The 22013-nt window shown below is 37.6% G+C and overlaps 1 protein-coding gene across 1 annotated transcript in view; it reads left to right on the forward strand.

Annotated features, from left to right (window-relative positions):
- The window catches only part of SLC16A1 (solute carrier family 16 member 1), a 42488-nt gene extending 20783 nt beyond the window's left edge, over positions 1–21705 (forward strand). Inside the window, exons 2-5 of the mRNA XM_049616552.1 lie at positions 7291–7551; positions 11495–11638; positions 16150–17016; positions 19241–21705. Coding sequence (XP_049472509.1) covers positions 7335–7551; positions 11495–11638; positions 16150–17016; positions 19241–19512 — 1500 coding nt within the window. The 5' untranslated portion in view covers positions 7291–7334 and the 3' untranslated portion in view covers positions 19513–21705. The remainder of the gene's footprint in view (positions 1–7290; positions 7552–11494; positions 11639–16149; positions 17017–19240) is intronic.
- The last annotated feature ends 308 nt before the right edge of the window (positions 21706–22013 follow it).

The raw sequence follows: 22013 nt of genomic DNA on the forward strand, positions 1-22013 counted from the left end.
TTTTTATTATATTTATTCCAATAGAAATTTTAGGAAGCTTCAATTTGTAAATATTTTTATCCCACCTGAATCATAGGTAAATGCCCTAGGACAAAGATCTTTAATCTTTAAACTGGGTTATATTTTTAAGGGAATTATTCTTCAGATTTTCAGATTCAGATGTACTCTAAACTAAAAATCATGTCTCCTGAAAATGGATGCCTGAAGTTTTCTCCTTTCCTTTTTCAGTTTGTTTTATCTAAAAGCCCTTAACCCCACTATGAAAGAAAAGTATATCTTTGACTTATCCTAATTCTTACTGTGGCTCATTGCCCCAGACTATCAAAGTCTCTGGAATCCCCAAACAAAAGAAAATTGCAGAATGCATTGTCCCAGAGAGTCTTATGACAGAAATCCAAAGAGGGGTTAGGTGAGAAATATTGGAGGAGGCAGGACTTTATTCCTTCTGGACGACAAACTCCTTTCCTCTCTGTTTTTTAAGTTAGATTTTAAAAATGAAATAGTTACCACAGGATGTGAGTCAATACATTTATTTCAATTAAAATGAGGTATGACTTTGACAGAAATCTGTTTTCTTGACTGGTTTAAAAATGGACTGGCCAGTTAGATTATATGGTATTTTCTATAAATTGGGCTGAATATTTAGTGCCAAAATTTTGAAATCTATTTGAAGTGCATAGAATACAACATATAATATGCCAGAAATTATATTCTATGTAACCTAAGCTTAATAATAAACTTTAGATGTAAAATTAATATACAAGGCAGTAGGTTATTTTCTATATGCACAAAACCCTGCATATAGAGGTTACACAGCTTTATTCACAACTGCCAAAACTTGGAACCAAGATTCTGTCAGTAAGTGAACAAACTGGTACCTGCCGATAATGGAATATTATTATATAGCACTAAAAAGAAATGTGCTATGAAAAGACCTAGAGGAAACTTAAATGTTTATTACTAAGTGAAAGAAGCCAGTCTGAAAAGTCTGCATACTGTATGATTCCAACTATATGGAATTCTGGAAAAGACAGAACTATGGAGACAATAAAAAGATCAGTGGTTTCCAGGGGTTAAAGAGGAGAGAGGGATGAATAGAGGGAGCACAAAAGATTTTTAGAGCCATGAAAGTACTTATTATGTACTATAATGATGGATACATATCATTATAAATTTGTCCAGACATAGAATGTACAACACCAAGAGTGAACCTTAAGGCAAACTATAGAGTCAAGTAATGATGTGTCATATAATGATGTGCACAGTGAGTAAAACTGAAGACTACAGTTCCAAGGAAAAGAATATTACTTTAGAATGTTGACACTGTTCTCACATAGAGAACAAGCTATGGATCCTCGGATAGGCGAAGTACCTGAAATCCAGAGAAGCCAGCAATTCTTGCTGTGCAAACAATATTCTTAGAGAAGGGAGAATTATGCATCAGATTAGGACCTATCTGCAACTCTAGTGAGGTTGTGAATAACTCTTGGAGATGTCCTCTCATACCGTCTAAACCTCTTCTATAAGGGAAATGGGACAGTATGTTCTTCATTTCCCTGGGCACTTCACCTTTTCATTAGCCCTGTTTGTTTCACCAGTGAACAAGAATAGGTTGGGAATTATATTGTGGCATAATTTCACCCATCCTGATGAATTAACCAAGGGAAACTCCTGATAAGAACAAATTTACAATTGTGGTGGCCTCCCGTCTATATCTGATCCTCTCAATCTTGGCTAGTTCCAATGCCAGGAGGATATGGAGGAGATGCCCTTGCCTAGCATTCTTAAATCACTTCTCCCAGATAATTTTGAAGGAGCACTACTAAGTATGGCCCACAGATCAGTGCTGGTCTGTTGTATATTGCTAGTCCATGATGAGATAAATACAAATACTGACAGTAAGCATTTAGAAATTTTTATAACAGTTTTTCATTTTTTTATATACCCATTTCGTGTATGTCTGTATATAATAGTATCAATGTACACTTTTTATAAAGATACTGGTATGGAGATATGTGTGTGTATACATATATAGTTTTACATAATTTAGATTTTACATAAATCATACTGCATATGTCTAAGGTATATTTTGGAAATGGTGTTTAGCATCCATTACATCCTCTTTTCTAGTGTACATTAATATATTTCATAGGCTTTAAAGCTAAACTACATTTCTCAGGTTCCCTTGCAACTATATTTCTGAATTTGATTTAAATTCTGCCAGTCATATAGATCATCTGACATTTGTAAGGCAAAATTAGAACAGAGGTCTCTATGTCTACTCATTGGCTTTGAGATTTTGAGAAGCAGAGCACATGAGATCCATCTTGATGATGTCATAGGAGGTACATATTGTTCTTGAGCTAACTGCAGATATTAACAGCCTTTGTGCCGACTTCCTGATTTTGATGATAACGTGATTTTTGGCAGCTTCTTATTTTGCTGGCTTCCTAATTATGGCAATAGTGATATGATTATGGGGTCAGCAGCTTTCTGGTTATAGAAGGAGGAGCAACTCTCTTGGGAGCCTGAGTAGTGCTTTGGAAAGCTTCAGAGATCCAAAGGAACAAATTTTGGAGTCTAGGGCTCACCAAGAGTAAGAGCTCTGGTAAATCCTGTTCTTTTTGGTTGGGATCCTAAAGGGCTGTGCCATAGGAGTAAGGGTGTATTTGAGATAAACCAGTCCTCAAAGGAACTGCAACGTGATTTCAGATCATCTGGATGAACAAAACATCTTGGTCCTTGAAACATTCTTAAAGAGATTCTGGGTTTATATAGCCTTAGGTAAATGAAAATCATCTCTGGAGGAAGATAATATCCAAGCCTCAAATTCTCAGTACGGATGGAAGTGTACTAAGGGTGGAAAACACAGAAGAAAAAGAGAGTAGATACCTTGAGAAGGTTCAGTCCACATCCAGTTGGAGTCTCAGGGAGTGGAAGGAGGGGAAAAGGGAAGAACAAATATTTGAAGACATGGTGGCTGAGAGTTTTTCAGAATCAGTGAGAATTCTGTTTTGTCAGTGTGATTATCTCCAGATTATGTAATCTATATTTTCTTGGTGGTTTTTTGTTTTGTTTTGTTTTTTTTTTCTTTATCTGGTTGAGTTTCCTCAAACTGTAGGTTCATATTCATCGAAGCTGGAATAGGTATAGGCATTAACTCTTGAAAATTGCTTCTTCCCCATTCTTTCCATTGTCTTCTTCCAAATCTCCATTAGATGTATGCACATCCTCCCATTCTAAAGTCTATTTTTCTAAATTTTTCACAGATCGAGAAGAAAGCTCTCCCCTAATTGACTTTTCTTCAAACCTGTCGTCAGGTTCATGGTCTCTCTAGCTATGTTCAGTCTGCTGGTTAACCTGTTATGAATTTCATTGTGTACACTTTTTATTTCTAGAAGTTCTGTTTCAAGTCAGCTACTCTTTTAATAGTCTTTAATGTGTTGCTTTTATTTAGTGTTCTTAATTTCTTATTTCATGCTTTTAATCATTTCAAATATACCATTGTCTTTAGTTCTTGTGTCTAATCCAGCTATATTGAGTTGGCTTTACTTCACTCATGGTTAATTGGTTCTTGAGTGTTTTGAAATTTTAGATCATCAGCTTATGTTTGGCAGGGCTTTGTCTGTGGGAAATCTTACTGGCAAAGTCAAACATATCTCTGGAAGAACAACAGAAATTTCCCACAGACATTGCCCTGCCAACCATAAGCTCACCCAGGCCTGTAGTTGTGAATTCTCAGAAGAGAGCACTATCTCCTCTTCCTTGTCTTCTTCCTTTTCCTCTTCTTACTTGTTAAAAAAAAAATTTTTTTTAAGGTTTATTCATTTTTCAGAGACAGAGCATGAGCAGGGGAGGGGCAGAGGGAGAGGGAGACACAGAATCTGAAACAGGCTCCAGGCTCTGAGCTGTCAGCACAAAGCTGGATGCGGGGCTCAAACCCATGAACCATGAGATCATGACCTGAGCTGAAGTCGGACACTTAACTGACTGAGCCACTCAGGCGCCCCTCCTCTTATTTTTAACCACCAGATGGCCAAGAGAGAAAATTTGCTTGCCATCATCTTTTGCTTTTGTATTGTCTCCATGTGCCACTAAACAGATTTTATCTGCCTTGGCACTGCCTTTGAACTATTTTTTTAAATCAATTTTATGTACATACAATAAAATTAGCCAGTTTTAAATATACAATTTGATGAGTAACTACTGCCAAATCATAAGAGTATTTACATATCCCTGAAAAGTTCTTACATGCCCCTTTGCAGTCAGTCTCTTCTCTTCACTCCCTGATAAGTTTTCTATTATTAGAATTTGGCCTTTCTAGAACTTGATATAAATGTGACCATATAGAATATAGTTTTAGGTCTAGTCCTTTTTCACTTAGCAGAACATTTTTACAATTCACCCATGTTCTTGTTTGCATCAGTAGTTCTGTTTATTGCAGAGTAGTATTCCATTTTATGGCTATCTCATGATTTGTTTTTCCATTCACTTGTTGATGGATATTTGGATTGTTTTCGGTTTTGAGCTATTATGAATAAAGCTATTAGAGAATTCTCATAAAAGTCTTTATGAAGATGTATGTTTTCATTTCTTGGATAATGCCTAGGGATGTAATGGCTGGATCATATGTTTGTGTAACTTTTTAAGGAATTGCCAAAATGTTTTCCAACCTGGCTGTACCATTTTGCTTTACCACCCGCAACAGAGGGTTCCATTTGCTTCATATCCTCACCAACTCTTGGTATTATCAGTCTTAATTTTAGTCATTCTAGTAGATATATATTAGTATCTCTCTCTTTTTTTTTAATGTTTATTTTTGAGAGAGAGAGAGAGAAACAGAGATAGAGCACGAGCAGGGGAGGGGCAGAGAGAGGGAGACAGAATCTGAAGCAGGCTCCAGGCTCTTAGCTGTCAGCACAGAGCCCAATGTGGGGCTTGAACCTGTGAACTAACTGCAAGATCATGACCTGAGCCAAAGTCAGATGCTTAAACCAACTGAGCCACCCAGGTGCCCCTATATTAGTATCTCTTTATTATAGTTCGCATTTCACAAGTGACTAATAATTTTGATCATTTTTTCATGTACTTTTTGGTTATTCATGTATATTGATAAATTACCCAAATCTTTTGTCCATTTTTATTTGAGTTTCTTGTCTTTTACTACGGAGCCATACAAGATCTTTTTATAAAAGATTTGGACATGTCTTTTGTTGGATATATTTTATATATATTTTCTCCCAACCTGTAGCTTGAAATCCAATTTAGATACTTTTTAATAAATGTGTTACATGCTTTTAGAAATATTTGCCTAATTTAAATATTGAGTCTTTCAAACCATGAGGATGGGTTATCTTTTGTATTTTTATTTATTTATTTATTTTTAATTTCTTAATAATATCTCATAGTTTTCGGTGTATACATCTTGTACATTATTAGATGTATTCCTATTCAGTAGTTTTCTGATGCTGTTGTAAATGTTATTTTTTTTACTTGAAAATTCTGATTGCTGGTTTATAAAAAGATGATTTCTGTTTATTAATCTTGTATCCTGAAACCTAAATTTATTTTTAGTTCTAGTACCTTTTTCTTAATATTCTTTAACATTGCCTATATGGACAATTATGTCCTTTGTGAATAAAGACAACCTATGTCCTTGCTTTTAGGGAAGCTTCCACTACGGGCTACTTTTTTCCTATCCTGCAACATTCATTTCTTAAATCCTATTTGAAGTGTTCAGATGGATTGGAAGAAACAGTTTTTTGAGGAATGTCCATACTGTTTTCCACAGTGGCTGCACCAGTTTGCATTCCCACCTACAGTGCAAGAGGGTTCCCTTTCCTCTACATCCTCGCCAACACCTGTTGTTTCTTGTGTTGTTAATTTTAGCCATTCTGACTGGTGTGAGGTGATATCTCATCATGGTTTTGATTTGTATCTCCCTGATGATGAGTGATATTGAGCATCTTTTCATGTGTCTGTTAGCCATCTGGATGACTTCTTTGGAAAAGTGTTTATTCATGTCTTTTCATTTCTTAACTGAGTTTTTTTGGGGGGAGTGTTGAATTTGATAAGTTATTTATAGATTTTGGATACTAACCCTTAGTCAGATAAGTCATTTGCAAATGTCTTCTCCCATTCCGTAGGCTGCCTTTTAGTTTTGTTGATTGTTTCCTTTCACTAGTATCTTCTTATTCATAATTTAACAGGAAGTTGCATTTTCTTTTTTTTTTTTTAAGTTTATTTATTTATTTTGAGAGAGAGCATGTGGGCAAGGGAGGGGCAGATGGAGGTGGGGAGGGGAGAGAGGGAGAAGAGAGAGAGAAAGAGAGAGAGAGAGAGAGAGAGAGAGAGAGAGAGAGAGAAATCCCAAGCAGGCTCCACGCTGTCAGCACGGAGCCTAGTGCAGGGCTTGATCCCACAAACCATGAGATCATGATCTCAACTGAAACCAAAAGTCAGACGCTTAACCAACTGAGCCACCCAGGCACCCCAAAAGTTGCATTTTCTAACCATACTATTCATTAGTACTAGGTCACTTCAAGAAAAGGGGACAATTTTTAATTTGAAGTATCATCTTTTGACATCATAGTTCAATTTGTGGATTTAACGATACTTGACTGAGCTATTGTTTAGGGGCTTTTCTTGTCATATAATGGAAAAAAAATATCTTGAGTCAAAGCAATTAGATAAATAAAAAGAAACTTTTCTGAGATAATTTTCCAGCCCATTAAATGAAATTCTTGTGTGTTCAGAATGATCTATTTTGCAAATTGCTATGTATGTGGTGACTTGGGTACCCACTTCCTAATATTCTGTCAGCATATAAGAGAAAGTAAAAAAGTAGTATTGAAGAATACATTTTGGGAAAGGGGAAAACTTATAAAAGTCTGTTTTAAAACTTGAAACTTGTGTGTGGCATGTGTTACGTGGATTTTGCATGCAGATAAATCAAATGAGGCATTTAGTTATTCACAATAATTTGAGGAATTATATTAACTTCTAAAACAAGTAGGCTTACTTGAAATACAAAGGCTATATTTATTGAACAGGGTTTATTTCCGTTATGGTTCCTTAAATGGTAAGGAGCTGTTTTCCTACTAAAAACTATGGGCAATACCATGGCTCTAAGACTCTTTTTCTGATAATGCCCTTAGAAGATAATCTCTATTGGAAAAGTAATATTGAAAAACAATTCAGTTACTTGAGAGCTGGCCATAAAGTGTGCAAGTGCCTTGCTGGTGGGAGTGCTTTATTGTTGACATGGTATTTTAATTTTATATTTTTCAGATATTTGGATTTGAACTGCATTTTGGAATTCATCTACACATAAAATGCCACCAGCAGTTGGAGGTCCAGTTGGATATACTCCCCCAGATGGAGGCTGGGGGTGGGCGGTAGTAGTTGGAGCCTTCATTTCCATCGGCTTCTCTTATGCGTTTCCCAAATCCATTACTGTGTTCTTCAAAGAAATTGAAGGTATCTTCAATGCCACCACCAGTGAAGTGTCCTGGATATCTTCAATCATGTTGGCTGTCATGTATGGTGGAGGTAAGAACCCCCAAGGCCTGCTGTTTTATTCATATTTTTCATTCTTGTTAACCATGACAACTCTTGCTCTGTTTGTTCCCCTGTAGTATTCTGAAACAGAAATGAGAAACTGTGAGGAGCTGTGATTTGGTCTAACTCCTAATCATTGAGCTTTAAAAAGCGCTCAGAAAAATGACATGTGCACAACTGGTTTTTCTTCTTGCTCTCTGCTAGATTCTTGAGATGTAAACATGAAGGTTTTTCTTAAATTGATGTTGGGAGAATTGAAATAAATCAGGCTCACCTGAATAGTAGCATGGTTCAAAGTCTCAGATAAAATCTTTTCATGGCATTAGCATTAAAGAACTGAATAAAATCTTCCCCTTGTTCCTTGTGATGTTATTTGTCCTAAAAGCATTTCAGGGGCACCTGAGTGGCTCAGTCGGTTAAGCATCCGACTTTGGCTCAGGTCGTGGTCTCACAGTTTGTGGGTTTGAGCCCCGCATCGGGCTCTGTGCTGACAGCTCAGAGCCTGGAGCCTGCTTCAGATTCTGTGTCTCCCTCTCTCTCTGCTGCCTTCCCGCTCGCACTGTGTGTCTCTCTCTCAAAAATAAGTAAACGTTAAAAGAATTTTTTAAAAAGCATTTCAGCTTTGCCTTAAACTTAAGTTTTAGCTTAAGTTTCATCACTTTTTCCTTTCTGTTTTCCTTGACATGTTGTAAAGGAGATACAGAGAGTAAGTTGCTTACTTAACATCATTTAAAATAGTTTGTTTTCACCTTGGAACATCAAATCACAATGTAACGTGTAGAAGTCAAAACCTTCCGTAATACTTAAAATGTATAGTTGCTTAGTGAGAGATTCTAAAGCCAAGTGTATTTATTTACTGAGATTGACAGTGTCTCATGGTGCTTATTTAGCCAAGCTTTCACCTCTGTTAATACTATTTTTTGGTGGCAGTTGAGTACCTTAGCTTATTTTCACATGTAGCTCCTTAATAGCCAGCCAATATAAAGATTCTATACTTCAACTGTAAAACTTTAGCCTTGGGCTTCTAATCTGGTGGCAGATTGAACCAATATTAAGCACTAGGCACATATTTCACCCTAGGCTGGGTCTTGTTTGTTTGTTTTTTTCTCTCCACCCCACCTCCTCTAGGCTAGGTCTTGTGAGTGACAGAGAACACTTGATCCTGATTCCTGCCTTTGGGGAGTTCATAATCCAACTGAGACAATAACATAAACTTCTGAAACAGTAAATAGTTGAAGTCCTAATTTAACTAAGTATATAATTTCATGCACAGAAAAAACAGGTAACCTAGTGGCCTTACAGAGAGGTGAATTGGGTGACTTGGAACAGGAGTGGGAAGGCTTCTTTTTTCACTGCGTATCTTTTTATGCCTTTTGAATTTTGAAGGTATGCCTGTTTTGTTTAAGTACTTTTAAGAGAGCCTAAGTGCTATATTGTAGTAGTTATTTTCTTTTTATAAATTCAGAGAAACCAAAAGGGACTTTGGACATTATTTAGATTGTAAGAGCCAGTAGTTTTAGAGGCTTTGAACTCCATGTGCCTGGATTTTCAAATCAGGTTTTGACTATGATGGCTTGAAGAAATTTTTGGCATAAGTATTATCCAGAAGTACTCCAGGTGTGTGTTCAATGTGTGTTGAGCTGAGGATGAACCAGAGGTTCACATGTTGCAGTTTGGAGCTGTCACAGAGCTTGAGAGCCACTTGTATTTTGCATCAAAAGTAAGTGATGTCAGTTGTGCTAATTGCACATGACACTTTCTTCTGGGAAAACAGTTCCTTCTTTGTCCTCACCCAGAGATAACTAGCACATTTTCTCTGAATTCGTGTTATAATAGGCCTATGAACTGTACCCCTCTCTATTTTTAATGATAGCTAATTGGGGCCATCCTTCCTGAAATAACTCTGAAAGACAAATTGCCTATTGAGAGCCTGTGGTGGAATTTTTCCTAAATGGGTTATTTTGTTTTGATTGGCTCCTCAGTGGTATATCCCCTAAGAATTATCATCAGTTTTTAAACTGCCATAATTCTGTAACTTCTGTATTTGGGCCACACCCTCAACGCTAATATGTTTTGACCTATGAGTGGTTTAGTGGGCTTTTTTAATGCTTTGGTTCAGAGATACATACTGATGCTTGTTAGAGCATAAGTGTATTTTTAAGGGAGGAAATCTTAGTTGCCTACTCCTGATTTATTTACTTGAGTTTTTTTTTTTTAAACATGAAAGTGTAAATTTGCATATTTTCAGTTTCACACTAACGTCATTTTGACATCCCTACTTTAATATTGTGGGCTTTACAGTATTAACTTCTAATTCACAGAATCAACGATGTGGCAGTTATTTTGATCTTTGTAATTCTGACTATACAGAATGTATATGGAAATTTATATGGAATTTATATGGAAATATTTCATGAATATTCTTCCAGTATTTAATTATTTTATCTTTTTTTATGTTTATTTTTTGACAGAGAGAGAGAGTGCAAGCCAGGGAGGGGCAGAGAAAGAGGGAGAGAGTATCCAAGGAAGGCTCCGTACTGTCAGTGCATAGCCCGATGCAGCGTTCAGTTTCATGAACTGTGAGACCATGACCTGAGCCAAAATCAGGAGTTGGACATTTAGCTAACTGACTGAGTCACCCAGGCGCCCCTTTAATTATTTCATCTTACATAAGCTATAAATTCAAATTATTTCCAAACCAGCCGTGGTCTGATATTTTCATGAAGTGACTTAGAAGGTCAATGAAAAATTTTTATACAAATTCAAGCTGAGCCTGAAGTCTCTCCTAGCAGCCATTTCTGGAACCAGCCCCTGAGATAGACTTAGTGAGTACTCTGAAACACTAGGATGTCAAAAGGTTTGATTCCTTCTTGCATACATACCATAATTTGAATTTGGATTCCCTGGGGTCAGAGCCTGACCTTTTAATTGTATCATCCTGCAACTTTGAGTATAGTACTACAATATAAGTAACTGCAGAATTTTCCATAGTGTTTATGGAAATAGAATATGTCAACATATAACCAGTAGTATATTCTGAATACATACACTGTATATTTGTTTTAAAAAGTAGACTGTCTTCTAGGGAGCTAATTATAGAATGAACAGAAGAAGGTCAGAATTTACTGTGCTAATAGAAGAAAAACATGATTTATATGACTTCTGCTTTGTAGCTTAGTTCCACACACATAGAGTGCATGTAATAGGGAGAAACGGGCTGGATTTGAAACTTGGTTTTCAGTAGCTTTGTGACTTTGCAGTGTTCAAACAGCAGATCATTTCCTTGTGTCCCCTTCCCTACTGATGCATTGCAGTGATCCTTTCTGTTTGCAGTCATCTACCTTTTCCAGGCAGACGAGGTACAGTGTCAGGTAAAAAGTTTAAAGTTTAAAGTTTTCAATTTCCTAATTGAAAAATTACTTAAACTTGGAAAAAATATTGGTCATTTTCATTTTTTTCTTTTTTAAAAATATGACACAAACTGCATTTATGATAATATATAAATAATACTCTAAAATCATCTCATCATGTCAGAGTGCCTGTCCAAAAAATGAAAACGGAGCAAACTTATTAAATACGTTGATCATATCCTAGATATGACAACAAGCCTACAAACATCCATTACCAAGGTGTTTTCAGCCAGTTCTGCCTTATAAGAAGAAGACCGAGGAGAGACAAGAGCCCTTTTATATTTTAGCAAAATTCTGTCCAACATTTATAGATGTAGAAGGCACACAGTGATGATTTTTAGCATCTTTATTTCTAATACACTTTGACTATGAAATAATTATAGAAAGCAATATTCTTACCATCGTCTTTTGTTGTTTTCTGTTTATTTTGGAGAACTTGTCATTTAGTGTCATTAATGCCTTGTATAGATGTGCAGGAGTTGGTTCCTTTCTTCTATGCTACTAAATTTCTGGTTCTCTCCCAGGTCCTATCAGCAGTATCCTGGTGAATAAATATGGCAGTCGTCCAATCATGATTGCTGGTGGCTGTTTGTCAGGCTGTGGTTTGATTGCAGCTTCTTTCTGTAATACCGTTCAGGAACTTTACTTGTGTGTTGGAGTCATTGGAGGTGAGTTGCTGTTGGTTCATTTTCAAGCATTAGTTTATTACTGGCTATTTGCTTTTCACTTACATTCATCTTTCAGATCTTTTGAGTGAAATTCCTTCCTTATGGAAATTACTTGATTATCATTTTGAAGAGCTATATAAATACTTTTAAGGGTACTAGAAAATCAAACTTTCAAGGAAAATTGCTATCATACAGTATGTGTTCATTGTTGAATGAATGAATCAAAGAGATGATAGCATCTCTTGTCCTAAGAATAGTCAATGGTGGTAGATAAAATGTGTCAGGCAACTTCTTGCAAGGTTGATCATTGGTTATTACTCTTTCTCATTACCTCTTCCTCACACAGGGAATAGCCTTCTATTGGAGCAGGAGAGCATAAAACATAAAGCTGGAATTATCTGACAGAATGTCCAGATACATTTCTGAGGGATAAAAGATCCACTTAATAACTCCCTTCTTCCTTTTTTGATAGCCAGATTAAAATAATGAACTGCTGATGAGTATAATAAAGATTACTTATAACTTCACAATCCAGAGGATGTGACTGTTAACATTTTAATGTATGTCTTTCCATACTTTTTTCTGTGTACAAACATATAGCCTTTTAATACAAAAAATGATAAGATTATGTTTTGTAACCTTTTTTTTTTTCACTTACCAAGATACCATGAACATCTTTCCATGTCATTAAATATTCTGATAACAATATTCCATTGAATAGATATATACTAAAATTTTTTTTTATTAAGCTGTATGCACAGATCTCATGACCCTGAGATCAAGAGTCATATGCTCTACTGACTGAGCCAAACAGGCTCCCTAATATATACCATAATTTTATTTGACCAGTCTCTTAGTTAATTGTTCAATATTTAGGGTTTAATTTTTGTTTTTTGGGGTTTTTTTGCATTTTCTTACTGTTAGTAAACAGTATTACATTAATAGTCCTTTATGAACATGAATATTTTCTTTCTTTTTTTTTTTTTATTTTATTTAAAAAAAATTTTTTTTTTTTCAACATTTTTTATTTATTTTTGGGACAGAGAGAGACAGAGCATGAACGGGGGAGGGGCAGAGAGAGAGGGAGACACAGAATCAGAAACAGGCTCCAGGCTCCGAGCCATCAGCCCAGAGCCTGACGCGGGGCTCGAACTCACGGACCGCGAGATCGTGACCTGGCTGAAGTCGGACGCTTAACCGACTGCGCCACCCAGGCGCCCCAAACATGAATATTTTCTTAGGATAACTTTGTAAAAGTGGAACTGCTATTTTTTTGAAAAATACATATAAGCTAAATTGCCCTCCAGAAAGGTCATGCTCACTAAGAGCTCTACCATCATGTGAGAGGGGATACAGCCTTGGCAAAAATAGGATATTATCTTTTTTAAAAATCATTTCATCAGGTGAATGGTGTCTTCTCCTCGTTTTAATTTAAATCTCTTTTGATTATTGGGAAAGTAAATATTTTTAATTTGTCTGTGGCTGTGTATTTGGGGTTTTTTTGTTGTCTTTGTACAAAATTCTTATTAATGGCTTTTGTGTACTTGTTTAAGAATAATGTGTAGTAACTTTACATGTTAAATTATTGTCCCTTTGCATAAGACACAGTTATTTTTCCAAATTTTTTTTACGTTTGTGAAAATACACATAACATAAAATTACTTTCCTAACCATCTTTTCAGTGTTCAGTTTAGTGGTATTAACTATATTCACATTGTTTTGCAACCATTTCTACCATCCATTTTCAGAACTGTTTTCATCTTGCAGAACTGAAACTCTGACCCCATTAAACAATAACTTCCCAGTCCCCATCCCTCCAAATATCTGTTGCCAATTTTTTTCTGTTGACTTTTCTTTGGAAGAAAAATTTGGGGTGGGGGGCAGTGCCTGGGTGGCTTAGTCAGTTGAGAGTCCAACTTCAGCTTAGGTCATGATCTCATGGTTCATTAGTTCAAGCTCTGCATCGGGCTCTGCGCTGACAGTTCAGAGCTTGGAGCCTGCTTCGGATACTGTGTCTCCCTCCCTATGTGCCCCTCCCCCAGTCGCACTCTGTCTCTCTCAAAAATAAACATTAAAAAACCAGAAAGAGGGGTGGCGCCTAGGTGGCTCAGTTGTTAAGCATGCGACTTTGCTTAGGTCATGATCTCGTGGTCCATGAGTTCAAGCCCCATGTCGGGCTCTGTGCTGACAGCTCAGAGCCTGGAGCCTGCTTCGGATTCTGTGTCTCCGTCTCTCTCTGATCCTCCCTGACTCACGGTCTGTCTCTCTCTCAAAAATAAGTAAACGTTTAAAAATTTTAAGTTTTTTTTTTATTTTTATAAGATTTATGTATTTATTTAGTGAGGGGGAGAGGGAGAGCGTGCACGTGAGCCTGTATGCACCGGCAAATGGGGAGCAGCGGAAAGAGAAAATCCTAAGCAGGCTCCCCACTGCCAGGGTGGAGCCTAATGTGCACAGGGCTTGAACTCACGAACACGTGAGGTCATGACCTGAGCCAAAATCAAGAGTCAGATGCCTAACCAACTGAGCCACCCCAGGCACCCCTATTTGCCTATTTTTAAACATCTGGTACCCTGCCCTCCCCCTGCCATGTTTTACATTTAAAACTTCTGAATAGAAGAAAACATTTTACATAAAATGAGAAGAAACATAAAAGTCTGTTTGCTCCTACATGGTTACTCAGCTTATTCTCTTTTATTCGTTCCTCAAATATTTATTAACAACCATGTGTGTATCAAGCAGTGTTCTAGATATTGTTGGGAATAGAACAACAAAATTGGGCTAAATCATACTCTTTAATGGGAGGGGGCAGACAATACTACTCACAAATATATGAATAAATAGGGAAAATATCAGCTAGTAATAATGCTATACAAAGCCTCAAAACAAAGTGTTCTGACAGAGAAAGACTAGATGGTCTATGAAGGTAGGGTGCTCTGGAGACATGTCCTTAACCAAGAAATCTGAGTAAACAGGGAACTAGCTTTGTGAAAATCTAGGGGAACCTAAGCCCCAGGTCAACAGTGTACTTCTTGGCACGGGTGAGAATGGTCTGGTATGAGATGAGGAAGGGAGTTAACCTAAGGGAAGGTTATGGTTGGGAAGCCACTATCAGGCTTGAAACATTGGAGTGATCTGCTCTGGTGTATTGGTTTAATGCTCTGTGAATGGCTTAAATATAAATGGTAGGGAACAAGCAGGGACCAGGGAAAGCATCTAGAAGTTATTTGAATATTCACTTTTACTAGCACTGTTTATTGAACAATTCTTTATACAGGAATTAAAAACTTCACTTTTACATTAAGTGTATGCATATATAATGTTTACATTAAAATATATGTGTTATATATATATACATAATATTTATTTTATATACATATATATATATATATATATATAATATATTTTTTTACATTAAATGTTCATGGACTCTGTCCACTTTCACAGATCAGTGTTTATGCCTGAGTCAGAGCCACACTGTTGTAATGACTGTAGCTTCTGTAAGTCCATTTAAATATCTGTTACTGTTTGTCCCACTCCTCCTGTACCACAGGAGGACTTCCTGATTGACTCCCATGCATTCTCTTAAGTGTGTTTTAGAGTCATTTTACCCTATTCCAAAATGAAATGCACTGACATTTTCATTGGAATCACATTAAATTAATACATTCATTTGGGGAGTATTGACATCTTGATGATGTTGTGTTTTATTGTCCAAAAACTGTGTGTGCGCTTGTGTGTGTGTTTTCATTCTCTGACCCTTTAGGAAAGTTACACAGTTGCAGTGATTAAAATTGCACATTTTTTACTTTTGGTGCTATTGTAAAGTCATTTTTTAAAATGTTTCTTTATTTTTGAGAGGGATTGAGAATACGGGCAGGCGAGGTGCAGAGAGAGAGGGAGCAGCCTCTGTACTGACAACAGGAACCTGATGTGGGGCTTCAACTCATGAACTATGAGATCATGACCTGAGCTCAAGTTGGATGTTTGTCCACCTGAGCCATCCAGGTGCCCCTTTGGTGCTATTATAAAAGGAATAATTTTGTGTTGCACTTTCTGTTGTAAAACTTGTCTCTAGTTGATAATTATCCACTTAATGATTTTTCTGTCATTACAGTGATTCCTCAGGTGGTTTTGCGAGATTAGACAAATAGTTATTCACCTTCAAATACTATAAACAATAATAAAAATAACTAACATTTATTGAGTGCAGACTCCAATGCCATGCACTGTTTTAACCAACAGCACTGTGCACCTGTTTTACGTATTAGGAGACACTCACATGTCCGACATTACCAGCAAGTCGCAATGCTGAGATTTGAACCCACATATGTCTGCTTTTAGATACCACACTTTAAACCATTATACGGTATATCCTGTAATGGTGAGGATTTTTGTCTCGTTTGCATTATTTATAACTCTTATTTTAATTTCTTTGTTTTGTTAACCAATTCCATATACGTTGCTGACATTTATTATAGTATGTGATTCTTTTTAACCCTCCTCCCCAGGTCTTGGGCTTGCCTTCAACTTGAATCCGGCTCTGACCATGATTGGCAAGTATTTCTACAAGAGGCGACCATTGGCAAATGGACTGGCCATGGCAGGCAGCCCTGTGTTTCTCTCTACTCTGGCCCCCCTCAATCAGGCTTTCTTTGGTATCTTTGGCTGGAGAGGAAGCTTCCTAATTCTTGGGGGCCTCCTACTAAATTGCTGTGTAGCTGGTGCCCTGATGCGACCGATAGGGCCCCCGCCAACCAACGCAGGGAAAGATAAGTCTAAAGAATCCCTTCAGGATGCTGGAAAATCTGAAGGAAAAAAGGGAGTAGGTGATGCAAATACAGATCTTATTGGAGGAAACCCTAAACAAGAGAAACGATCAGTCTTCCAAACAATTAATAAATTCCTGGACTTATCTCTGTTCACACACAGAGGCTTTTTGCTATACCTCTCCGGAAATGTGCTCATGTTTTTTGGACTATTTACTCCTTTGGTCTTTCTCAGTAATTATGGCAAGAGTAAACATTACTCTAGTGAGAAGGCTGCCTTCCTTCTTTCCATTCTGGCTTTCGTCGATATGGTAGCCAGACCTTCTATGGGACTTGTAGCCAACACGAAGTGGATAAGACCTCGAGTTCAGTACTTTTTTGCTGCTTCTATTATTGCAAATGGAGTGTGTCATCTGCTAGCACCTTTATCCTCCAGCTACATTGGGTTCTGCGTCTATGCAGGATTCTTTGGATTTGCATTTGGGTGGCTCAGCTCCGTATTATTCGAAACACTGATGGACCTTGTTGGACCCCAGAGGTTCTCCAGCGCTGTGGGATTGGTGACCATTGTGGAATGCTGTCCTGTCCTCTTGGGGCCGCCACTTTTAGGTATAGTATGCCTTACTACCTCTTTGGTCCTCTTAACATAAAACAGGCATAGAAAATTGGGAAGGTGATAAAAAGCAGAGATTAGTGAGCCTCTGGGTGGCAGAGAGCATTTTTCATCTCTGTAGCCTCAGTGCTGACACAATGCTTGGCACAGCATAATTGCTCAGATCCTTACAGAATCAAATTGCATTGAACCATCAAGTTGAAAGGGGAGTCCAATATTTTTACAAATGGCATTCTTTTTTGAAGTGTTTTATCTTCATAAAACTTAGGTGCTTATTGTAGAAAACATGTAAAATACAACACCTCTGATAATAGCTACCATGTGAGCTCCTGGTTTACCAGGGACTGTCCTAAACATTTTCTGTATCCTCTTACAGCTCATAAGCCTATGAAATAGGACTGTCATAGTTCCTACTTCATAAGAAATAGAAGCTTTGAAAGGTTAAATAGTTTGCCTTACATCACATGGCTAGTAAGTGAGTATATAATTTGGGAACTGTTTCTTAAGGTTATCTTTTCAGTTAATAGCTCACTAGATAACAAATTAGTGAAGATGTATACTTTTTAGAAGTATGATTTGGGGAATAAGGATACATAAAGAAGACCTATAGCTCTCCTTCTGATACTGCTCTCTTCCTCCCCATATCCAGTGTTTCTAGTCGGCCCACTTTTTCTGTCACAACACCACCCCATCCACAGTTCCTGTCCCCTATCTGGGTTGCTCCAGCAGCCTCCAGGCTGGTCTACCCATATCCACTCTAGCCAGCCTACAATCTGTTTTCTACTCTGCAGGCAAATACAAACTCAATGTTCCAGCTGATGAGATCTTTCCAGTTGCTTCCCATTGTTCTTGGGGTGGAGAGCAAATTCCCTTGTGGCCTACAAGGCGCCCCCCAGCCTGGCTTCTAATCTCTCCAGCCTCATTTCCTGTCACTCACCTTTTGTTCTCTCTACTCCAACAGCCCCGCCCTTCCTCCTTCCCCTCTCACACCCCAGCTTCCTACCACCTGCCTTTGCACTTGCTGTGCTCTGGCCTCATCCTTCTCCCATCCCCTCCTCCTAGATGGGTCCCATCTTCCTCTAGGTCCCTGCTTCATTTACACTGTAAGAGAAGCTTTCCTGACCCTGCTTGCTGCTCCCAACCCCCTATTTTCTGCTTTCAAACACTCCTTGTCACGGCTTGTATAATTATTTGATTAACATTTCTCTTCTCCACTGAACTGTGGATGTTCTCTCCTCTGCTCTCCCTTATCCTCAGGGCCAGCAGCCCGGTGCTGAGTGTATGCGTCAGCCCGATAAATATTGCTGAATGAACGATGTCCTGAGTTAGAAAAGCATATGGAATCATATTTGAATTGGTTGTATTAAGTCTTCTTGGGTGTTTATTCCTTAACTAACCAATTGGGTGAGATGCTAATAAATTTTACTATAACAAGGATTTCATGGCCAAAAAATTTTTGGAAACCCCAAGTTTGATAGATTACCAGAGGACCTTGCAAAGCCTATTTAATATGCACATGGTGAATCTTTACCAGAAAAGAATATGTTATGCCATTCCCTAAGTTTGACTTTGGGAACACTCAGGAGCTTACAGGTGCAGCTTCAGTGTCAGACTTCCTGGATTAAAAGCCATGTTATTTCACTTATGAGCTCTGTGACCTTGGGCGAGTTACTTAAGGTCTCTGTACTTCAGTTTGTACATCATACAGCGGGAATGATGACAGAATCTGCCTGTTGTGAGGATTAAGCACTTCGAATGGTGGAAAGGTGTTGCTGTTAATTGTATAGCACAGGCCAAGTGTTCACAGGGACCGCTCTTTGGGAAATGCTGATGTCAGCGAAAGAGCATTGGCCAGGAGACTGCAGTTAGCTCTGTGGCCTGGGGCAAGACTCCTAAACCTCTCTTGAGCAACAAATTTTTCCACTGTGAATCCAGAGAATTGATTCTAGATGATCTGTAGGTCTTTCCTGGCTCAAATTTGGAAAGATTTCGTTATTTTCAAGTTGCTAAAAATAACAAAATATGCAAGGCCATCTAAAACCCAAGTGTGACATCATAAAAGATGAGATAATTTTTAGCAGTTCTTTTTTTAGACTAATTTGTCATTTATGGGCTCTTTGAGGATTGGTTGACATCTTTCTGCGTAGATCCTTCAGCTTCATTTGGGAAAGGTATACTTGTTCACTTTTGCCCACATAACTGTGTTTTGGATATCTTCAGGTCGTCTGAATGACATCTATGGAGACTACAAATACACATACTGGGCGTGTGGTGTGATCCTAATTATCGCAGGCATCTATCTCTTCATTGGCATGGGCATCAATTATCGGCTTGTGGCGAAAGAACAGAAAGCAGAGAAGCAGCAGAAAAAGGAAAATAAAGAGGAGGAGACCAGTGTAGATGCTGCTGAGAAGCCAAAAGAATACACAGCAGATTCTGAAGAGCAGAAAGACACAGAAGGAAGTCCCAAAGAGGAGGAGAGTCCAGTCTAAACGTGTGGGGCCCAAGGGTCAATGGAGCAGCTTGTGACCCAAGATACCTGAAAATGTTCTACTGGCCTGTAATCCAGCAGTGGTGCTCAATGCAAATAGTGGACATTTGTGTGGGAAATCATACCAGGTGTTCAGTGATGGAATTTTTGTTTCACTCCTTACCAGTAGCCTGAATTTAAAATGCCATACCTTTGGGAAGGGAGTGGTTGGCAACGAATGACAGAAGGAAGTAGTATGGGGTTTTTTTTGTTTGTTTGTTTGTTTAAATCTTAGCTTTTACCAGTGTCCAGAAGATTATAATATGTGCCTTAAGTTTTAGTCTTTAGAACTCTTTAGGGAGCCTTAACTTTTTAAACCATTCTGCTGAATTCATCTATTTTAAGTGTTACGTTGTAAGGAAGAGTAACAACTAACTTGTTTGAGACCAATCTAAAATTTAAAATTAATCTTTGTTTCATTGTTACTTGTAATATAGTGTCATACATCATCACTGGAAGATTTATAAGTAGAAATATTCGTTGCAAGTTGGGATTTTATAAAATCCTGACTAAAATATTTTCCTAGCATCAATAGTTGCCTGGCATAGTGCCTGCTAGCTATATATTTAGGAAATTTAAGGCATAAAGCTTTGGAAACATCTTGGCCATTCTAGACACATTGTACTCATCAGCACCTCTCTGGAATCTTTTCTTGGGATGCTAATATTATTAGTGTTTGAGAATTGATTTCATTACATTACTGTTTTCCCTTTTCAAAGATGCATTTTGAGTGGTTATAGGCCATTGCCCCCTTTGAGGTCACTTAGTATTTTTCAGTGTAAAAGTTAATTTTAAAATATGCAAAACTATGTATTTGTGCCTCCTTAGTAAATACAACACATCTAATTAAATGCAGACAGATATTTCAAACAGCAGCTGAATTCAGCTTCAGTTTTACCAAAACCTCAGTTAAACTGTGAGACTTGGAATCTTTTTTTGTTAATGATTTTCCTGGAATTTCCCCCCATTGATGCATAGTGGTTCCATTTATATCTGTGTCTGTCTTAGAGCTGCGTGTGAGATATTCAATCTTTGTATATTTGGGGTTTTTTCTTTAATGTTTGCTAATTAAAGAAAGCCAGAGCAATTTGGCCCCAGGCAAACAAATAAGGATAAGATTTGGAGGAAAGTTGCTCCTTTTCTTTTTCTCAGGCCTGACAGAAAATTATGTTTTGCTTATAATTATTGGATACATTCTTACTTTCCACACAAACCTAAAGATATTGTGACCCTTTTTACTTACTTGAGAAGTAGAGAAATGGGTTTAATATAAGGATAGGGAGGATGGACCAGAATGAAAACTGTAAATATTTTTTAACCTAATATCTTCTAAAATGCACAAGAAGATAATGATAGACACTCGATAAATTATATTCCGTGAATTTAAAAATATCATTGTAATTGACACAGTGAAAGAAAGTATAGGTACAAAACCTTTTGTGTAAGAGGCTGGCTTTTCCAAATAAACTTTTTTTTTCTTTTTTTTAAGAAATGTTTCTCCCTCCAAATGTTTATTTTCTTGAGAAAGTATTAGTGTGTCTTTATTTTCAGTATCAAGATCCATTTTGGCCCTTGCTAATATTAAATCATTTAGCTTATGTGCTGTGGGAATTGTGTATATTGCTAATTTTATTTATATTTTTCTTCTTTCATCTTTTCTTTAAGGCAAAGAAGAGGGGAATTTTGAAATCACCTCTCTGAAAGCATCCAAAGCAGTTAGACTTAAGGACACAATGAAAACTCCCTTTCAGTGCCTGAGTGTCATGGCAGATGGAGGAGGCATTGTAGGGGAGAACCCTGCTGTGATTGTTGGCAGGCTCGGCTCCAGTTGGGACTCTGCTATTTTCCATGGCCCCGAGTCCATAACCTCTATGTGCTTCTTTCCCCTTCCATAAAAACGAGGATCACTGTCAGTGAGGTAATATAAGTAAAGGAAATGGGAAGGGGAGGTAGGGTGGAGGAGGAGGAGTGCAGGATTATTTTCCCCAGTAGGGGAGGAAAACTTTTCCCTTCTTCCTTCCTAGGTTCTTTGGCTGGCCTAATAATTATACTGACCTAAGACAGATTAACAGGAGAAAAATTTAATTTCATACATGTGGGAACTTCACATATTCATGACAGTATCATAAATAATTAGGCAACCAAGGCTTACAAGCCATCTTGAGCTAAGGAGAAGGGGGATAGGGGTCTTCAGCTTCAAAAGGAATAAAAACAATTTATAGAAAGATGGGAAGAATAAATGTTTGGTAAACTATGCCATGTGGAGAACTCTTATGTTAAGAAAAAAAAAAAGTTAACTTTGGTAATAGTTCTCTTCCCTGGTACAGACTCCCTGTCTCAATTCTTTCAGGCAGTACCAGGGGAGGTAAAAAGTTCTCCTTGAGTCTGTTAGGCATTGGTGGCCTTCAGCTCAAATAATCCACATGCTAAAGAGGCTCCCATCACAGTTGAGCTACATCCGTA

The sequence above is a fragment of the Panthera uncia genome, assembly GCF_023721935.1.
Source record: "Panthera uncia isolate 11264 chromosome C1 unlocalized genomic scaffold, Puncia_PCG_1.0 HiC_scaffold_4, whole genome shotgun sequence".
NCBI classification, from domain to species: Eukaryota; Metazoa; Chordata; class Mammalia; order Carnivora; family Felidae; genus Panthera; species Panthera uncia.